Source organism: Larus michahellis, chromosome 4 (genome assembly GCF_964199755.1).
Source record: "Larus michahellis chromosome 4, bLarMic1.1, whole genome shotgun sequence".
NCBI lineage: Eukaryota > Metazoa > Chordata > Aves > Charadriiformes > Laridae > Larus > Larus michahellis.
In genome coordinates this window covers 22,816,454-22,832,691 of record NC_133899.1, presented here as the reverse complement: position 1 = coordinate 22,832,691, position 16,238 = coordinate 22,816,454, and the positions used below count along the sequence as shown (strand labels likewise).

The window sequence follows — 16,238 nt, the reverse complement described above, 5'->3', positions numbered from 1 at the left end:
GGGGAGGAATTACAGTGTGGTTTTAAGGATTGGATTGTGGAACAGGGTTGCGCAAACAGAAAGGGTATTTTGGCTAAGGATAGCTTCAGCGTGAGCCTAACTCTTCTTGTCTCCTTTGAGGAAGTTCCAACACTCAAGCCAAGGCATGACTCCTACTACAGGCCTTCAGGGTTCGTTCCTTTTCTCCCAGCTGCTCTCTTCTGAGTTGCGGAGTTCAGGTAACTGCCCTTCAGTCTGCACCCATCGGCTGCTTTCTCAGAAGCGCGCACACTTCGGAGTAGTACGTAGCGCAGGACTGCTGTGAAGGAGAGTCACAAAGGCTCTTCCACCTCTGAGCGGCCGCGCGGAGCTGTTCCACCCCACTGACCTCCCGCCAGCACTGTCTGCACACAGATGAAAAGGACGGGCCCCCAATCTTTCACAGCCTACTTCTTGCTCATGCCTGGCTCCCCACTCCACGCCACCCATAAGCATTCCCATGTCAGGTTTCCTAAATCCAGCACAACTTCAAAAACCACTGCCAAGGACGGTGGAGTTCTCCAGCTTCCACACAAAGAGGTCTGGCTGAACCGGGGTATCCCACCCACTCCGCACTCATGCTCGTCAGGACGCTGCCGCAGGAAAGGTGAAGGACCTGTCGAGCGCCGGTGCCAAGAGGAATGGCTTTGAGCAGAAGAGCCAACTGCAGCTCCTCTCAACTCACTCGGAACAAGAGTCTTCCATCACCATCTCTGCATTTGTAGGAGGCTGGCTTGCACTTCTCCCGGGTGGCGGTTTGAGGAAGGGGCTGGTCGGGTAGCGCAGAAATTGCTTAATGGAACGGGAACAATTATGAATGGCACAAGCAGAGATAAAAAAAAAAAAATGCATTCAGAATGTCTTTAATCATGTAACACTAAAACTTCTTTACAGTGTCATGGCAATCTACACTTCACCATCTGCTTCATTTTTGTTCTGCCCCCATTTCTCAAATACAGAATAAAAATGACATTTTAAAACAGAACACATGGCTGTTTCTACAAGACTTCACTGCCTCAAGTGAATTTCACTGCCTCAAGAGTATTTTTTTGTCTGTTAGTCTTGTATCCAGAATTCTTTCTTTCCCTAAGAATTTTAAAAGATAAAGCTCTCTCCTCCCTACCCTCAGACCTTTATTACATTACTAGGTGTGCCTTCTGGTTTAGGATGGCAGCCTTTCTTCCAGGCTCAGTATGCACCCCAGAAATGGAAAGTTGGGGGGGGGGGGCGGGAAGACATAATGAGTTATTTTAGGAGTATCTGAGTGTATTCAAGTTGAGAGGTTAGCTAGAAAGATTACATTTGGGGCAGAAGGATGCATCAAGCATCCATCAGGGCTTTGGAAGATACTCTGCACTACATTACACACGGAGGGATTTCGTTATGGACCATCAAAGAAACTGTTGCTACGAAAGACAGAAGAGACGATCTTTCCAGTGGAATTAATAGTGCCTTCGCTGTCCGAGCTGGACTCGGAATCGCTGCTTCCTGAGTAGGCGCCCAGGCCAGGCAGGATCCCGATGCACACGGCTGCGGAGGGACAGTGGACCGTGGAGCCTCCCACCGAGCTGCTCCCCAAGGGGACACAGGATGGTTTTTCTGAAAGAGAGGTACCTCAGTCAAAAAACGAGAGTGCAGGAAAAGGCTTTTAACGAGCCCAGGAACTGCCGCGCGTCATTCACCTGCTATCACCACATCAGCGGTGGATGATTGCAGGATTTAATTAAAGCGTAAGGCAGCTTTATGCTGCACTAAAACTATTCTGACAGGAAGGACTTGTTACCTCAGGGGATTTTTTTTTTTTTTTTCCTTCATCACTAGTTTAAGCCCAGCTCTATGCTGCCATTACAGAATTTTATTCTGAAGTTGTCAAGTTTGATGCTTGTCAAGTACCAAACCCACTAAATAAGAATAAATAGCTCTGCTTTGTGTAATTGAATAATTTTTTGTGATATGACAGCATAGTTGGGGAGAAGTTTTATTCCATTGCTCTGCTAGTCAACATCTCCCCTCTTCCACAGCTAATTAATTATTTCCAGTGTTCTGAAAGTTTACTGAACAGAAGGAGATTCAGGAAGCGCCTTGGGTTGTCATTACACAATTGCAGCTCACCCTATCTGTGTCAGAGTTATCTTGACAGCAAGTCAACCGCAGCCCTGACAGCTAAGACTGAAATGCAACTTAATTCTTCTTCTACTTCCCCGTAATTTTCTGAAACAAATTGGTTTCAGGATGGACAAGATCACTTCATGGCATGAAAAGCTAATAGTGGAGGTATACAAACGTATCAAACGCAGCTGTGAAGAGGGAGGGGACGATCTGTTCTCTGTGTCTCCTGTTGACAGAACAAGCGCTAGGCTCGAAAGGCAGCTAAGGAGAGCCCTATTAGGTATAAGGTAAAACTCTTTACAGGTAAAAATCAGTTAAGCATTAGAATAAACTGCCTAAGGAGGGTGCGGAATTTCTATGTGTGGAGATTTAAGAGCAGCTTAGACAAACACCTGCCAGGAATGGTTTGGGCAGGGGATGGTCTGATGACCTGCACAGGTTCCCTCCAGCCCTATGTTCTCTGAAGGCTGCCAGCGCCTATAGTTACCATTCCTACTGCTTTAAGGGAGAACATGCCAACCGCGGTCTGTGCTGTCTTGCATAATGAAGGAGCAGAAAAGCAAATCCTCTATCAGATCTAACACCAAGTCAGTTGCTGTTCAGGTGAGAGACAGGCAGCTTCCCACATGGAGAAATCAAGACGTACCTTGATTCTTTTCGTCATGATCGGTCTCTAGTTTCAACCTCTTCACACTGTTACCACCATCTGAACTGTGGGGGGAGGGAGGGGAAAAAAAAAAGAAGAAAGCGTCTTGTTCCTCATAAGCAACCACTTAATTACTGTGAAGTTAAAGTCACATCTTTGCCTCAAATGCTGCAATGAATGCCAACAGGGTCCCCTGATGACCACCAGCACTTCTAACTGCTGTTAGCTGGGGCTCCTTGGGGAACATGCAGGATCCTAGAAAGAGTCAACACCTACACCGCAAGCAGCGACTGTTAACCTGGGAAACAGAAACGTGCCTCTGGGAGTCCAAGTCAGACCTCTCGCACAGCAACCCAGAGCCGCCTCTGCAGCTGGAAGTACCCCACAGGAGATCAGGAACAACTACCTGAGCTTCAGCCACCCCACAGACCACAGGCTTGCACAAGCGGATGATGACCATGCTCGCTGCTGCAACACCTATGTCCTTCCCCTCCCAGGGTTTCCTTCCCTTCATTCAAACACCTAGAGCGCCTGCTCCAAAACACCTAGAAATCTTGCACCCAGTAAGACACCTGGTAGCTTTTGCATCAGTTCACATGCAGCTGCAGTGTCTGAGCTAAAAAAGAAAGTGGTTCTTTTTGGGTCCAAAGCGGTGTTGGGGGAGAAGAGCGTTACTTGGGCTTCTGATGCTTCAGAATTTCCATAGCTCTTTCTTGTCACCGCTCAGTTTCTTTTTCCCCCCTCTCGCATGTTCCCAACCCTAAGCCATCCACATAAACAAATGCTTCCCAGCTTCAGCTGTGATGAACTAATGAAGTACGAGCGTTTTTATGCATTAACTCTTTTCTGTCCCCGTCAGAACATGCAGTACAGATGAAAGGCTATTCTGTGTAGGGAGGTTTTAATAGTAATAACACCTCTACAGGAAACTACAAAGCTCAGAGAGCAGATGTTGAGCTCATGCTACACTTGGTTTTGGCCAGTTTGTGACAAAAGATCAGATGGCAAAAATAGAAGACTGCAAAGCAAGTGTGTGATGGCACTGACATGTCAGTTAAGATGCTCTCTTCAAATAGATGCCATCTGCAGACTTTAGATGTGCCATTACGCACATGCCAGCTCCTTCTCTACATCCTACCGTGTTAAGTACCAGTAGTTACAAGAAAAAAAAGTATTGTTGGCTGCTTCTTATCAGTTCAGGCGTTCTCTTCTCTGCCCTCCAAAAACCCAAACAACTACCCAACCCCCCACACATCAGGTGGTGGAAGCGCTTACTTCAGTTTCCAGACATGCAATTACTGCTGTACTGGAAGCTAAACATCACCCTACAAGATAAGCGTCTAAAATAATCTCTCATTCTCTAGGAGAGATTCAAAAACACTGACTGAACTTCTAGATGTCGGTAATCATCTTAAGTATTAGACGACTCATCTGTGGTCCCACATGCCTAGATTCTCCATAACCTGTAGCAGACCAGCAGCTGCATTTGCAGGCCAAGATCAAAACAGTAAAGAGATCACAAACCCGGCTGCCATCTCCCTGGGATGGGAAGGGTGTTGATGCACCAGCACAAATCAGCGAGAAACAAGGGAAGTTTGCCTGATGCCCTCGGGATCAAATTGGTACACAAAGCTCTTCTCTTGTAACCTATGTCTCCCCCATGCCGCCCCCCAGAAGCGATTAAAACAATCCATTTTAGACACAGATAAAATCGGCTGATAGATTATGCAAACCTGAGCAAAACTACACGAGTGAGGTGACACTGGTATCTACAAATAGAGCTGTAAAATAGATTCCCTCTAGATCCCCAAACAGGATTGCCCAAGCCTGGCAGTCTAGAGTGAAGAGTCTACCCACTTGCTTTACACACACTTATCTATTTCAATTGCTTCATGTTTTTCCCACAGTTTGTGAGAGCCTATAGAAACAAGGCTGGTCTTTTCTTATACCTCCCCCCTTTTTTTCTTTAGGGCTAAGGTTTACAGCTCGCTCTCTGGAGGCAGTTTTGGCCTGCCTCCCTTTACACTGCTAACTGGATTCCGTTCCTCATGAATTTATAGAGGTGTGAAACTAACCTTCTGTGTTTCACAGCTCCTGCCAACAGCTTTGCCTGAGAGAATTTGTTCTTGTTTTCCACTGACTTCATGGGCAATTTCTTCTCAGTTTCCTTCTTTGGGTCCATACTGACTCCCACTTTGGTGAGAGTGCTGTGAATTAAGGGTTAAGGATCAACGAGGAAGGAATGGAGAGAACAGACACTTCCTCTCCGATATATTTAGCCAGCTCTGCTGACAGCAGCGACCAAAGTTCATTCACATATTCTATCAAAATAAACTTATTTGTAATGACATTTAGCTGGCATCTTTGGCCAAACCAGAAGAGACTTCGCCCTCTGGGTGTGGAGCTCTCTGAGGGATCAATACCAGCTCTCCCTGTAAAGACGTCCAGGCAGCAGACTAGGAGCTGCTTTTCTGGAGTCCAAAATGCACACCACACACCGCATTCAGCACCCGTAAACACACCCATCGTCCTGCCTTTTCCTACAGGTCTTAGAAAAGCAAAAAGGTCAGGCTGGACCAAAAATAAATAATAATAAATAAGTAAAAGGGCAATGCAGTACTTTCCACTTCTACAGAGATCAGCAAATTTACAATTCAAAATCTGCTGCTTCAACCCCTAATCCTTACCAAAAAAACCTAAATAGCGATACGTGGGCTCACTTCCACTCCTCAAACCCTCTTTTTGCTGAGCGCAGCAGATTTTAGCCTACCAAAGCAAAACAGTTCAATTTTCTATTTTGGTATTTCTCATCCTGACTTTTCAGCTCATCTCTACATAAGGGCCACAAGGCTATCGCTGCCGGTTTGAACACCAACTCCAGGAGGAAGGAGGCAGATGTGATTAAAGGGCGCGTGTGATCCAAGACTCACCCAAAAGACTGCGACTGCACAGAAAAACTAAGTAGCTTAAAAGAGTGTTAGCAAGGTGGGATGCAGCTGAAACCTCTAATGAGGTGGAGAAGCTTAAGCAGGTTCTCAGACGGGATAAGAAGGAGCTTGGTCTGTCATTAAGGCACACTCACCCTGCGCACACACTAGACAGGTCTCCTTCTGCAGCAGGATCTAGTCCCGTCCCTGATAACAGTTAATGTCCAGCTGTATCTGATGAAGCGAGGCCCATCAAAGGTCCTGTTTGTTAATGGGGTGCCAGGGGAGTCAAAAAAGCTGCTGCAAAATTTTTTAAACTGCTCATAGCAAAGGCAAATCAACCTCATTTAAAAGGGTAGTTGTTTATAACCCTAAATCTAGCTTACTACCAGTTTCTTCTCTGACTACAATCCCACTGACCAGGTGACAAGCTGGAGTTTCACCCTGTGAAACCTGTCCCAGTTATTGCAGACAAATACTGGATAGTGAATTTCATGTTGATGGACCATATATTTTATGTCACAGGTTTTTTTGCCCCACTGAACGTCTGCAAATCCAAAACTCTTACACCTTCCTTTGAAGTGACACACTCGAAGTCTCCAATCACTTTACCATTAGGAGCATTCAAATGCCATTCCTTATTTGATTTTCCTAAGGATACAGCAGTAACCCAGACTGCTCCCTACCTCAACTGGAAGTCCTCTCAGCCAAAACCAGACCATTCAATGCTATTTATTTTTTAGGATGTCACAGGAGTGCCATCCTGTGGCTATCAGAAGCAATCTGAAAGCTCGGTGTGTCGAACATGGTTTGATGTTGCAACACACGATTCCACGCACTGCACTGTTCAACTTCCACGTTTAGGTTCATTACCTTGTTATATTCTAACACTGCACTACAAAAGCCTGGCTGAGGAACTCAAAGACTTTTCCTTTAAAAAAATACTGGATTAAAGGCTTTATACTTGCACCCAGGATGCCATTCTCCTAACACTCAACTACCAGAGACATGGCACATTTTTAACAGAGATTTTATATGTACCGCCATTAGCACATGTAACGCTATACCTTGCCAAGAAGTGTCCCCTCTCAGGAAGACTACATTAGAAATAAACCTCTCAAGCCTAAATATCAACTGCATTAAAAGAGCTGTCCTACAGTAAAGCCCGCTTCTTGCAGGGGTACTTGTCCTACGCTTACATAGGATTTAAGACAAGAGCATGTTGTTCTCAAACACTTCTTGTAACTGGCTTAAAAAAAACCAAACAAACAAACTGTAAATTTTTAAACTCTGTCAGACCAGTGGGGTCTGGATAGGGTAAGGAGTAAAAAACACTAGCTGTTTACGTAGGAGGAAGTAAAATTCCTATGCATCCATGCATACGAATTTCTTATGCTTGAGAGCGCATTAAAATATTCCAAGGCATGTTTATCCTTAAGCTATATATGATTTCATGATTTTTCAACCTAAAAAAATGAAGGAAAAAAAGAAAGAAAAAAGCTCCATACTCGAATATTGATGTAGATTTTTACCGTGAAATTAATGCCTCTGGGGAGCTTATTGGATGTTGTACCAGGAAAAAGACCAAATAATCAAACCCACTGGGTTGACATTCCTCTTATTCGTTTGGAAGATCACTTAAACAGTACCTACAGATCCAGCACGTTTACCCAGGACCCACTGCTTTTTGTCACCGTAACATCAGCAACAACCTGCAGGTGCAAAACCACCTTTTGCATTTTAAAAGAATAACGCCAGCAAATTTCAAACACAGATGAGTTGTTTTGCAAGTTGCTCTGAGGTTGCTTGAAATGCTACGGTTAAATCAAAAACATTAAAAATTTTAAAAAAGGAAACGGAGTGGGCAAAACTTTTCAGTTGCTTGTGAGATGAGGCGACCTTAAAACATCTGCCCTCCCTCCGCCCCATCAGCACTAAGTTCTACAGTTTAATTTACAGCAAGATGCCAGATACAGAGCCAGATGATCTTACTAAGACTGCAAAGACTGAGATTAGATGGCCTGCACGTCTTGAACAGGCCCTGCTCGGTAAATTCAGCAATCAGTGGGTTATGTAGCTAATTCAAGACAACGTAAGATTCCCTCGGGGCCGGTATGGTTCACCCCAAGCGTACGTGACCTAACTAGAGCTGTCAGCTGCTTCTGCAGCACAATCTTCGACTGCACAGCCCTGCATCAGCCAGACCCGCAAGCAACCATCACCAAAACTAAATATATCCCATGATTAGATCCAACAAATCAAGAAAATACTTCAAATCCATCAACCAACTACAGCCTATGTCTGAAGTTAAGAAAAATAATGCATCAGTATTGCTTTTTCATAAACACATTACTGAGATAACTTGCATGCTCTTCACAGAACACATGCTCTAAGTCGTAAATCATTATTCAAGGTAATGCAGGTCTTTGTAGCAATGGCACTATTCAGCCTTATTTGCTGACTGGTTTCGGTCACCTCCTTGGGTCCACAAACTCTTTCGTTTATATTAAAGCATCCTTGAGAACTTGTGCTTTGTTCACTGATGACTTAAAAGCAGTGGTTTTCATTAGGAGGCAAAGAAACCATCAGGTTCTGCAGAGATTCAGTAAGCATCAAAAAAACTCCAACATTTAGCTTAGCACAGAAATCCTCAGATCATTCCAACCTCCCTTGACTGGCACAGATCAGAGAGAAAAAGCATCCCATATTATTTTCTAGCACATCTTCATGAAGATTTGGCATTTAACAGCAAAGCCAAACTGTCCTGCTCTTAGTCCTGCCTAAAAGTCTGTATCACCCAAAGGAGCTGAGTCTCACGGGGCACTGACCTCCCAGAAGAAAGTCAGTGCATCCGCACAGATGTATTTAATTTCTCATCCTGCAGCTATCAGCAAGGGAGAAAGCAGCTAATACTTAATACAAGAATAAGAGAGAGAACAATTCACACACGAGGTCAAACAGGTATTTTAAAAACAGACAATATGCAGTTAAAAAACCAAACAAGAACATTTACTTTTCAATAAGAAGACAAAAGCAAAAGTAATATGCCATTTTGCCTTTATGTTCTATTTCTCTCTTTAGCTATGGTATTTCATGCCCTCAATAATGGGAAGAAAAACCCAAACAACCAAAGAACCCAAACAATGAGGAGGGGGAGAAGGAAAGACAAGTACCAAAGACATGTGGGGGTTGAGGCAGGAGGGGAATATCAAACTTTACAGAGGGAGATCCAATAAAAACATTAAACTTTAAAAGTCTATCATTGTACATGTTCTGTAAAGGAGTTTTATAGAAAGAATGTCAACGACAGACTCAAACTACAGCCCAGTTTCTTAACCTCCTCCATATAACCACCAGCCATTTTAATGCAAAGGATATTCTGTATTCGTTTAGTTCTTTCAGCTCTTCTTCCCTTCGTTGCTTTTCTAGTAGCTCTTGCTGCCGAGAAACCTCATCAAGGAAATGCGTCTCATCTTCGTCTAAGCCTCTTACCATATTTTCTGCATAAAGGAAAAGAATGCATATTGATAAGCTAAAACCACTTAGGGAGCAGCCATTTATTTTGCATTACTTTGCCATCCACTTAGAACGTTTTCCGACGATTTCCAACCGCCTCAGAAAACATAGGTGAGCATCCACATCTTGCCTATGACATTTCTAATACTGCCGAGGTGGAACAATTTGCAGAAAGTCACTGGGATCGCGGGGAGCAGAGCGAACTGGGTACTCCAGCAGTCACGCTGTTGGGCCGAGAAAAGGGTACAAAGCAAACGCCACAAGCTATCTGCTGGATTCTGTAATTAAGGAGTAAAAACACTTCCCAGTTAATGACACAGGGTACTAACAAGCCGGAACTCTTACACACTCGAGCACACAAACTACAACAAACTAACACAGTTTGAACACAACACTATTACTACAGAGAAAAGCAGGACACAATTCACAGGAAGGCATGAAATGCTATTGGATTTGCTGATAAAATTAAAGAAAATTGACTCAGTTTTCACACCAGCAGGTTTTCTGCAGTTCTGAAAAGCCATTTGGAACAGGTTACACAAACCAAGGAATAGCCACATATATTTGCTGTTTTGGTTTCAGATGCTAAGTTGAAGCCTGTCTCTTCAGAATCTGTTCTTAAACCAACTGATAACTGGAAAAAACCACGCTACTTCGCCACATCAATCTCGCCTCAAAACAGAAAGTACATTTTCTTAAAGCAAACAATTAGTAACTTAACTGAGATTAACCGCTGTCTTAAAAAAAAAAAAAAAGTAGAAGCAGGACAATTCTTAACTTCCAAATAAAAACAAACTATTTCTAAACATGCTACCCTACTTTAAGGAAGTACGCGCTAGTGCAGTATGAAGGTCTTTTATTTTCTGTTCTGCAAATGCTCAAGACCTCTCAATCCAATGATTTATTTAGAAAGGTAATAATTTTTTTTTTTTTTTTCAGAAAGACCAAGTCTTGCTGTTTGTAGTCATCCTCAGAAATCTTAACCCAAACATCACCTTTAGTCTTCATTAGAGTTTAATTCTGTAAGAGGATTTTTAGGCTTTTACACGAGGTCACCATATTTTTTTTAATCTTCACCCACAATGTCAAGTCCTACTTACTTCAACAGCAAGCTAAGCAACCCGTTTACACTGATAATCGGCAAGCGTCTGCCTTTGACAGAAAAGCTCCAGAAATCAATTATTATTTGAGGTTACTCTTTAGAGGCCGAGCCCTACTCCTTCCAACTCTAAGAATGCAGAGCTCATTTGTAAACCTTTAAAAAAAACCAGTAACTTGCAGGAATCACTCCTGCTGCTGAGGGCCCCTTCAAACAGACAGCAAAAGTAGGGAAACTCTGGACATTTTTTGAAGCAAGTGACACGAATTCATTTCATTCTCTGCTCATCTGATCTGCAAACGAAGAGAAGCAGCTTAGAGATGCTTATGGCTGGCGTTACTGAGATGCCCTACAGCAAGGTTTGCTCTCCGGGTTAGCAGGGATCTGTTATTCCGCAAGGATTGCCTTAAAAGCAGCAGCTGGTTTACTTCTCAGTTATCACCTCTCAAGGATGCTTCTCATTCCAGTACTTGGTTTACAGTTTCCCGAACCAAAGGGAAGACATTGCAGACCTAACGTAACTCGGCAAGGGAAACAATAAATTTAGACAGTTATTAGAAGCCCTTCCCATCCAGGTTGATAGCAGTCAGTTTTCTGGTGGCTACTTGGACAAGAATCGCTTAGTCACATCACCAAAGATGACTTGGACCAAAGTTTACTGAAGTAAACTGGAAACTCTCCAGCTGGAAAGAGTCCCATAGGTACAGTTGGAGATTTCAATGCATTAATGCTGCTATCTGTACTTTCCACTTTTCACCACCAAAAATACAAGCAAAACCTAAGAGACAGCGAATAACTTCCACTTATCCGTATTTTGGCTACCATAATCATTCAGAAAGAAATTTTTTAAAGTCGTATTTCAGAGACTACTACTATTATTTTTCATTTAAAATGCTATAACATTCTACTAAAATTATTTTACTTTGAAAAGGAAGACATTCTTGCAATGCTGAATAACGTCGCAGAAGGAACTGCTAGCCTGTATACTGGTTTTATCTACACAAAATGTTTAGAGTAACTAAATTTGTGCGTTTATGCAAACACAATTCTGCAGCATTAAGGTGTTTTTCCTCCCAAGCTCCATCATCAATTCTGACCGATCGGAATCACAGTGCACTAAACTCATTTTTTTATTCCTCCAAAATTCCCATGGATAGAAAAAATACTTAGGAACGTTTTAAGGCAAATTCAAGCATATTAGGGGACAACTCTTGTCACAAGTGGCCACAGTGGGCTGAAATCTGATGAGGCAAACTGGCGGTCCACAGTCCACCCAACACTGATCTTTAGTTAGTCAATTCCTCCCACTTACCTTCTCCCAAAGAAATGTGGCTACAGGAACGATTCTAAAAGCCTGTACTACAAAACAGGAAAGGCAATCGTGGTAATCAGTAATGCACTCAGTAGCATCTGCAGGGGCAGGGAGTGTTACCTAACAGAACTCAAAGATTGAGCCACAGTTAAAGGCAAAACATTATTTTTTTTGCATCACAAATAGAAAAGAAATTCTAGACAGAATACAGTTAGGCAAACTGGAGCTTAACGGACACAATAGTGGGTAAGGCTTCCAGCTAAAGAATCAAAATTGATCAGAACCCACCTTAAAATGGAGTCCCACAGTATCATTCTCACTTCTCTTTAGATAGAGCCAATAGCTCCCCTTTTTCACAAAATGGTTGACTAATAATTTTCTAGTTCTCATTATCATCTTTGCACTCAGCAGCACATATACAGGTGATACAATGCAAAGGATTTTTCTATAAAACCAGAAATTCAAACATCAGTAGAAATTAGTTTTCCATTTCATTAGAAGAGCTAAATATCTACTTTTTGACTCAACTCCTGTATGCTTACTTCTTCCAAATAGTAACCTTGAGCCTCAAATCACTTTTGCGTCAACTAATACAGGTTGGAAATGTTAACAGCTGCTAGAACACAATTTCTTTGAATTGATTCAAATAGGATGGTCTTGTGTTAAAAGTATAAGTTCAAGAGTCACAAAAACACATTACATTTCCACTTTTTTGTAGATTGGTATCAGGGTGTTTTTTTAATTAATGTGCAAAATAAGCTTAGTATTCCACACTTTACAGGAATGCAGCTTCATAACTGCAAGCAACTTTTGAGTTTTGCACGTGTGCAGTGCCGTCTCGGTGCCACAGCAATAGGTTATCTGCAGGACCACCCACCATCCTTGAGAAATGCAAGATTTCAGTTATACTTTTCTGAAATTTATCTCTCAGAGAGTCAGACACACAGCTGTGTCCCTCAGAGATTGTATACAGCTGTTGCACACAATACATGAAGTTTGCTGGGTCTCAGTTCAAAATAGTAACTTCTGGTGCTTACTGAATTTAAATTGCTCCTCAAACTCCTGCTGCTTCTTTTCTCTCTGTTCCTGAAGCCTCTCGTACAACGAACGTGGGTCATACGCCTCCTCTGGGCATTCTGAAAGGAAGGAACAAATCACGAAATGAGACCATATGTTAGAAATACTAAATCACCAACAATTCTTAGTTCCTTCAAGTGAAAACCTTTTCGACTTGCAGAATACAAGCTATTACCTTTTAGTTCCATTTTTCACAAAAGTGAATTACTCTCCAATCTCTTTTCTTATATCCCATACCTACTGGATCCTCAGGTTTTCGGACCTTTTCCCATTCCTCTTGCCTCCTCTTTCGCCGCTCCTCTAGCTCCGATTCAGACACGAACCTCTTGTTAATCACAAGGTCAGCAGTACCATCTCCCCCATCCATGGTGGAACAGACTGTCCTTTAGAAAAAACACAATATGAAAGACATCGGGGGCCAGACTTCACTTGTCAGCGCATGAGACATTAACACACACCCTGAAAAACAGACTCACTGTACTTATAACTTCAGTTCTCTAAAGACCACTTCACGGTAAGTACTGATTGGGATCCCTACTGACTGCATAACTGTTAAGACTAATAGCACCACCTATTACTCCTTCTTTACTCTTTTTCATAATTTTGTCTTCCCTGCTAGTTGTCTGCCTCAGGCTGTGTTTCTAAAAGTCACATTTTAATGGAATTTTGCCCAGCCTACTTTGGATTTACCTTGCTTAAATAAATATAAAAATTAAATTTAAATACGTTTGAAAAATTTGAAAAACCCCACACCTACACTCTCATCCTTTTATTTCGGTTCTTACATCTCCCTGCTCTGGAGAAAGGATCTGACACTTTGCCCTCACTTTACATAATTTCTTTCCGCCCATCCTGTGAAAGCTCAAGAAAGCTCGCCTGCTTTCAATTATATGAGTACACTTAAGTGATTAACAAACAGATTTCAGAAATGAGCAACTAATCTCTCTAAGCTTCAAAAGCATTCTGCACCTCTTTGCAGCTCTGGGGAGAGCTGGGCTTGGACAGACTATGTATGGGGGCGGGGGGGGTGCCATCTGTTGGGGTTCAAGAGGTCCGTGAAAGAGGGAATTCCCTTGGGCTAAAACAGGGCTGGGCTAAAACAGGCGCAGCACTTGTGACCAAGTGAGTACAGCCCCTGCTTATACCCTTCTCACCCACCCTCCGCTGCAAGAGATCATAATACCTGAGTATGGACCAACCAGGACCCTATTTCAATACTAGACGTAGGGTGGAGATGCTCCAAGGAGTCACCCTTAGAAGGAAACTCATGGTCTTGACACCTGTAAGCACAGGATGAAACAAACCGCCTGCGCTAGTCTTAAGCGTCCCCTTTCCAGATTTATTTTGCCAGCACCATGCTAGAGAATGAAGCATTAAGGCCTATTTTTGTTTCTTGCAACAAACCTGTATATGCAAGTACAACACAAACACAGCTGTTCATTTGAAGTCATGCTAACCTCACACTTTTTTCTAGTTTCTTCTCACTTCCTTGGTATAACTTCATCATGTACCCCAAGGACTACAGATAATTGCACTGCCAAGTATTATTCATTTAAGGATCTCACCCTGCCTGCATTTCAGCACTGGAAGAGAACCCAGAACACTCACTGTTCCAGGGAGGGAGGGATGCAGTAACCCAAATAATGAAAGGAACCAGTTTATCACCTTTCCTTTGTACCACAAGGAATCCCTCCTGCAGGAAGCAGACTCCTGAAATTCTTACAAGAACTGATACTTCTGTGGCGTGTTGTTTCTAACACAAATGACAAATTGAGGTCTCAGAAGAAATCCAGGTTAGAGGACTGGAGAAATATTTGTTACAGCAGGATGCACTCTTAAGGTGGGAATTATCAAAAGACAAGACAAAAACGATTCTCTTAAGAAGTGGGGAAAAGGACAAACCAACGGCTGGTGATTTTATCTTTTTTTTTTCTACTTTTTTTTTATTCTTTTTTGTTTATTTTTTAATATCTAACAAAAATCCACCCTAAGACAAGTGCACTTTCCAGAAAGCATGTAGCACCTGCTCTTTGAGTATTATTTCTGAAGATGGTGCAAGCTGGAAACCTATAGAAAAGATGAAAATTTAATCTTCCTCCTGAACACAGGTCCTAAGCACAAGGCCAGCTTTCCTACCCAAGTGCTGTATAAACAAGATAACCTAGTTCTCCACTTGTGTCATCTCAACCCGCCCATTTGGAGAGGAAACAAAAGGTTTCAATACAATGGCAACAGAAAGTCATAAAAACAAACTGAAAGAGAGGGATTCAGCAAGGGCACAGTATCATCTGGGGACTAAAGCCTTCAACAGCAAAACACTTGCTTTCTGGATCAGCCAGTTCACTTAGACAATACATTTCAAGTTACCTGAAGTGGATTAAGGTTTAGTTACGACTAGACATACAGCTACGGTATTTTCACTACAATCCTAGAAACTGGTTGTCTTTCAGCAAATGTGCAACTTTACTGACAACCACATCCTGGGGCACAAAACTGTGTGAAAAAAAAAATAAAAACCAAGCAGCATGGCATTGAAGTACACTTGTACTTAGAAAATTTGCTAATCTTGCTGTATCCTTTGCCCTCCTGCGCCTCAAACACACACAAAATCTTCCAGACCAGACAAAACACCTGTGTTTGGAAACTGTGCCCCATTCACCTATGGTTTTGTCTGGTGACTCTATTCTAGCGAGTGATAGCTGTCATTGTAAGTGACAGACATATAAGTCACAGCTGTAAACTGCACCTTCTGATACTATCAGCTGGTAACATTCCCAGGATAAAAAAAACAAAAACAAAACAAACAAAACAAAAACTTCACAGCCCTTCCCCATCACCTAGACTGGAACAGATCTGGGGCAGAGGCGATGTCTCAGGTACCCGTGTGCAGCTCCTGGTGCATCCCGACCCCATTAAATAACGGCCTCCTCTACTCATCACTGCGAGAAACGCGGGCAGCGCTCCCCGCACCTCCGCGGCACATCACGTAAAGTGCCGTGCACCAAGCCTGGAGCCAGCCTGGTGCAAGATCCAGGCCGGAGGCGACGAGCGACTCCCAGCCAAGGTGCTGAAACCCGCTACGGGGACCTGCCACCGGCCGCTGACGGTGCCCAGGCACGCTGGGAGCGGGTCGACCTCTCCGGGGCAGGGCGGGTTGTGCTGAGCCGGGCCCTCACCGCCTCCTCTCTCGGCCTTCCCTCCCCCGGCCCGCTCCGGGAGCGGCCTCCTCCGCCGCCCGGCCTGCCGCGCTCGCAGGGCCTGGGCCCAGCCCTCTCCACCCCGCAGCCCATCCACGGCCGCTCTCACAGAGCCCCTAAGCCCTGCCCCAGCCGCCCCCCGAGGCTGGAGCCACCACCGCCGCCACGTACCGCGGCCGCCGGCCCGTCACAGCAAGAGGCACAGCCCGGCCCAGCGCGCCGCCATTGATCCCCGCGCACCGCCCCGCCCCTCCCCGCTCGCCGCCGCCGCTCGCCCCACCCCTTCCGCCCGCAAGAGCCAACCGAGTGAGCTCTTCCTCAGACGGCCCCTCCCCTC

General features: G+C 43.8%; 1 protein-coding gene across 1 annotated transcript; it reads right to left on the bottom strand.

Moving 5' to 3' along the window:
• Positions 1 to 865: 865 nt before the first annotated feature.
• Positions 866 to 16,156, bottom strand: PSME3IP1 (proteasome activator subunit 3 interacting protein 1). The gene is made up of 7 exons (XM_074583440.1): positions 16,073 to 16,156; positions 12,942 to 13,087; positions 12,665 to 12,763; positions 9,079 to 9,200; positions 4,849 to 4,982; positions 2,774 to 2,838; positions 866 to 1,617 (listed from the first exon to the last, which is right to left on the bottom strand). Exons 2-7 carry the CDS (start codon positions 13,069 to 13,071, stop codon positions 1,400 to 1,402), a joined length of 768 nt encoding a protein of 255 aa, XP_074439541.1. The 5' UTR covers positions 13,072 to 13,087; positions 16,073 to 16,156; the 3' UTR covers positions 866 to 1,399.
• Positions 16,157 to 16,238: the final 82 nt, after the last annotated feature.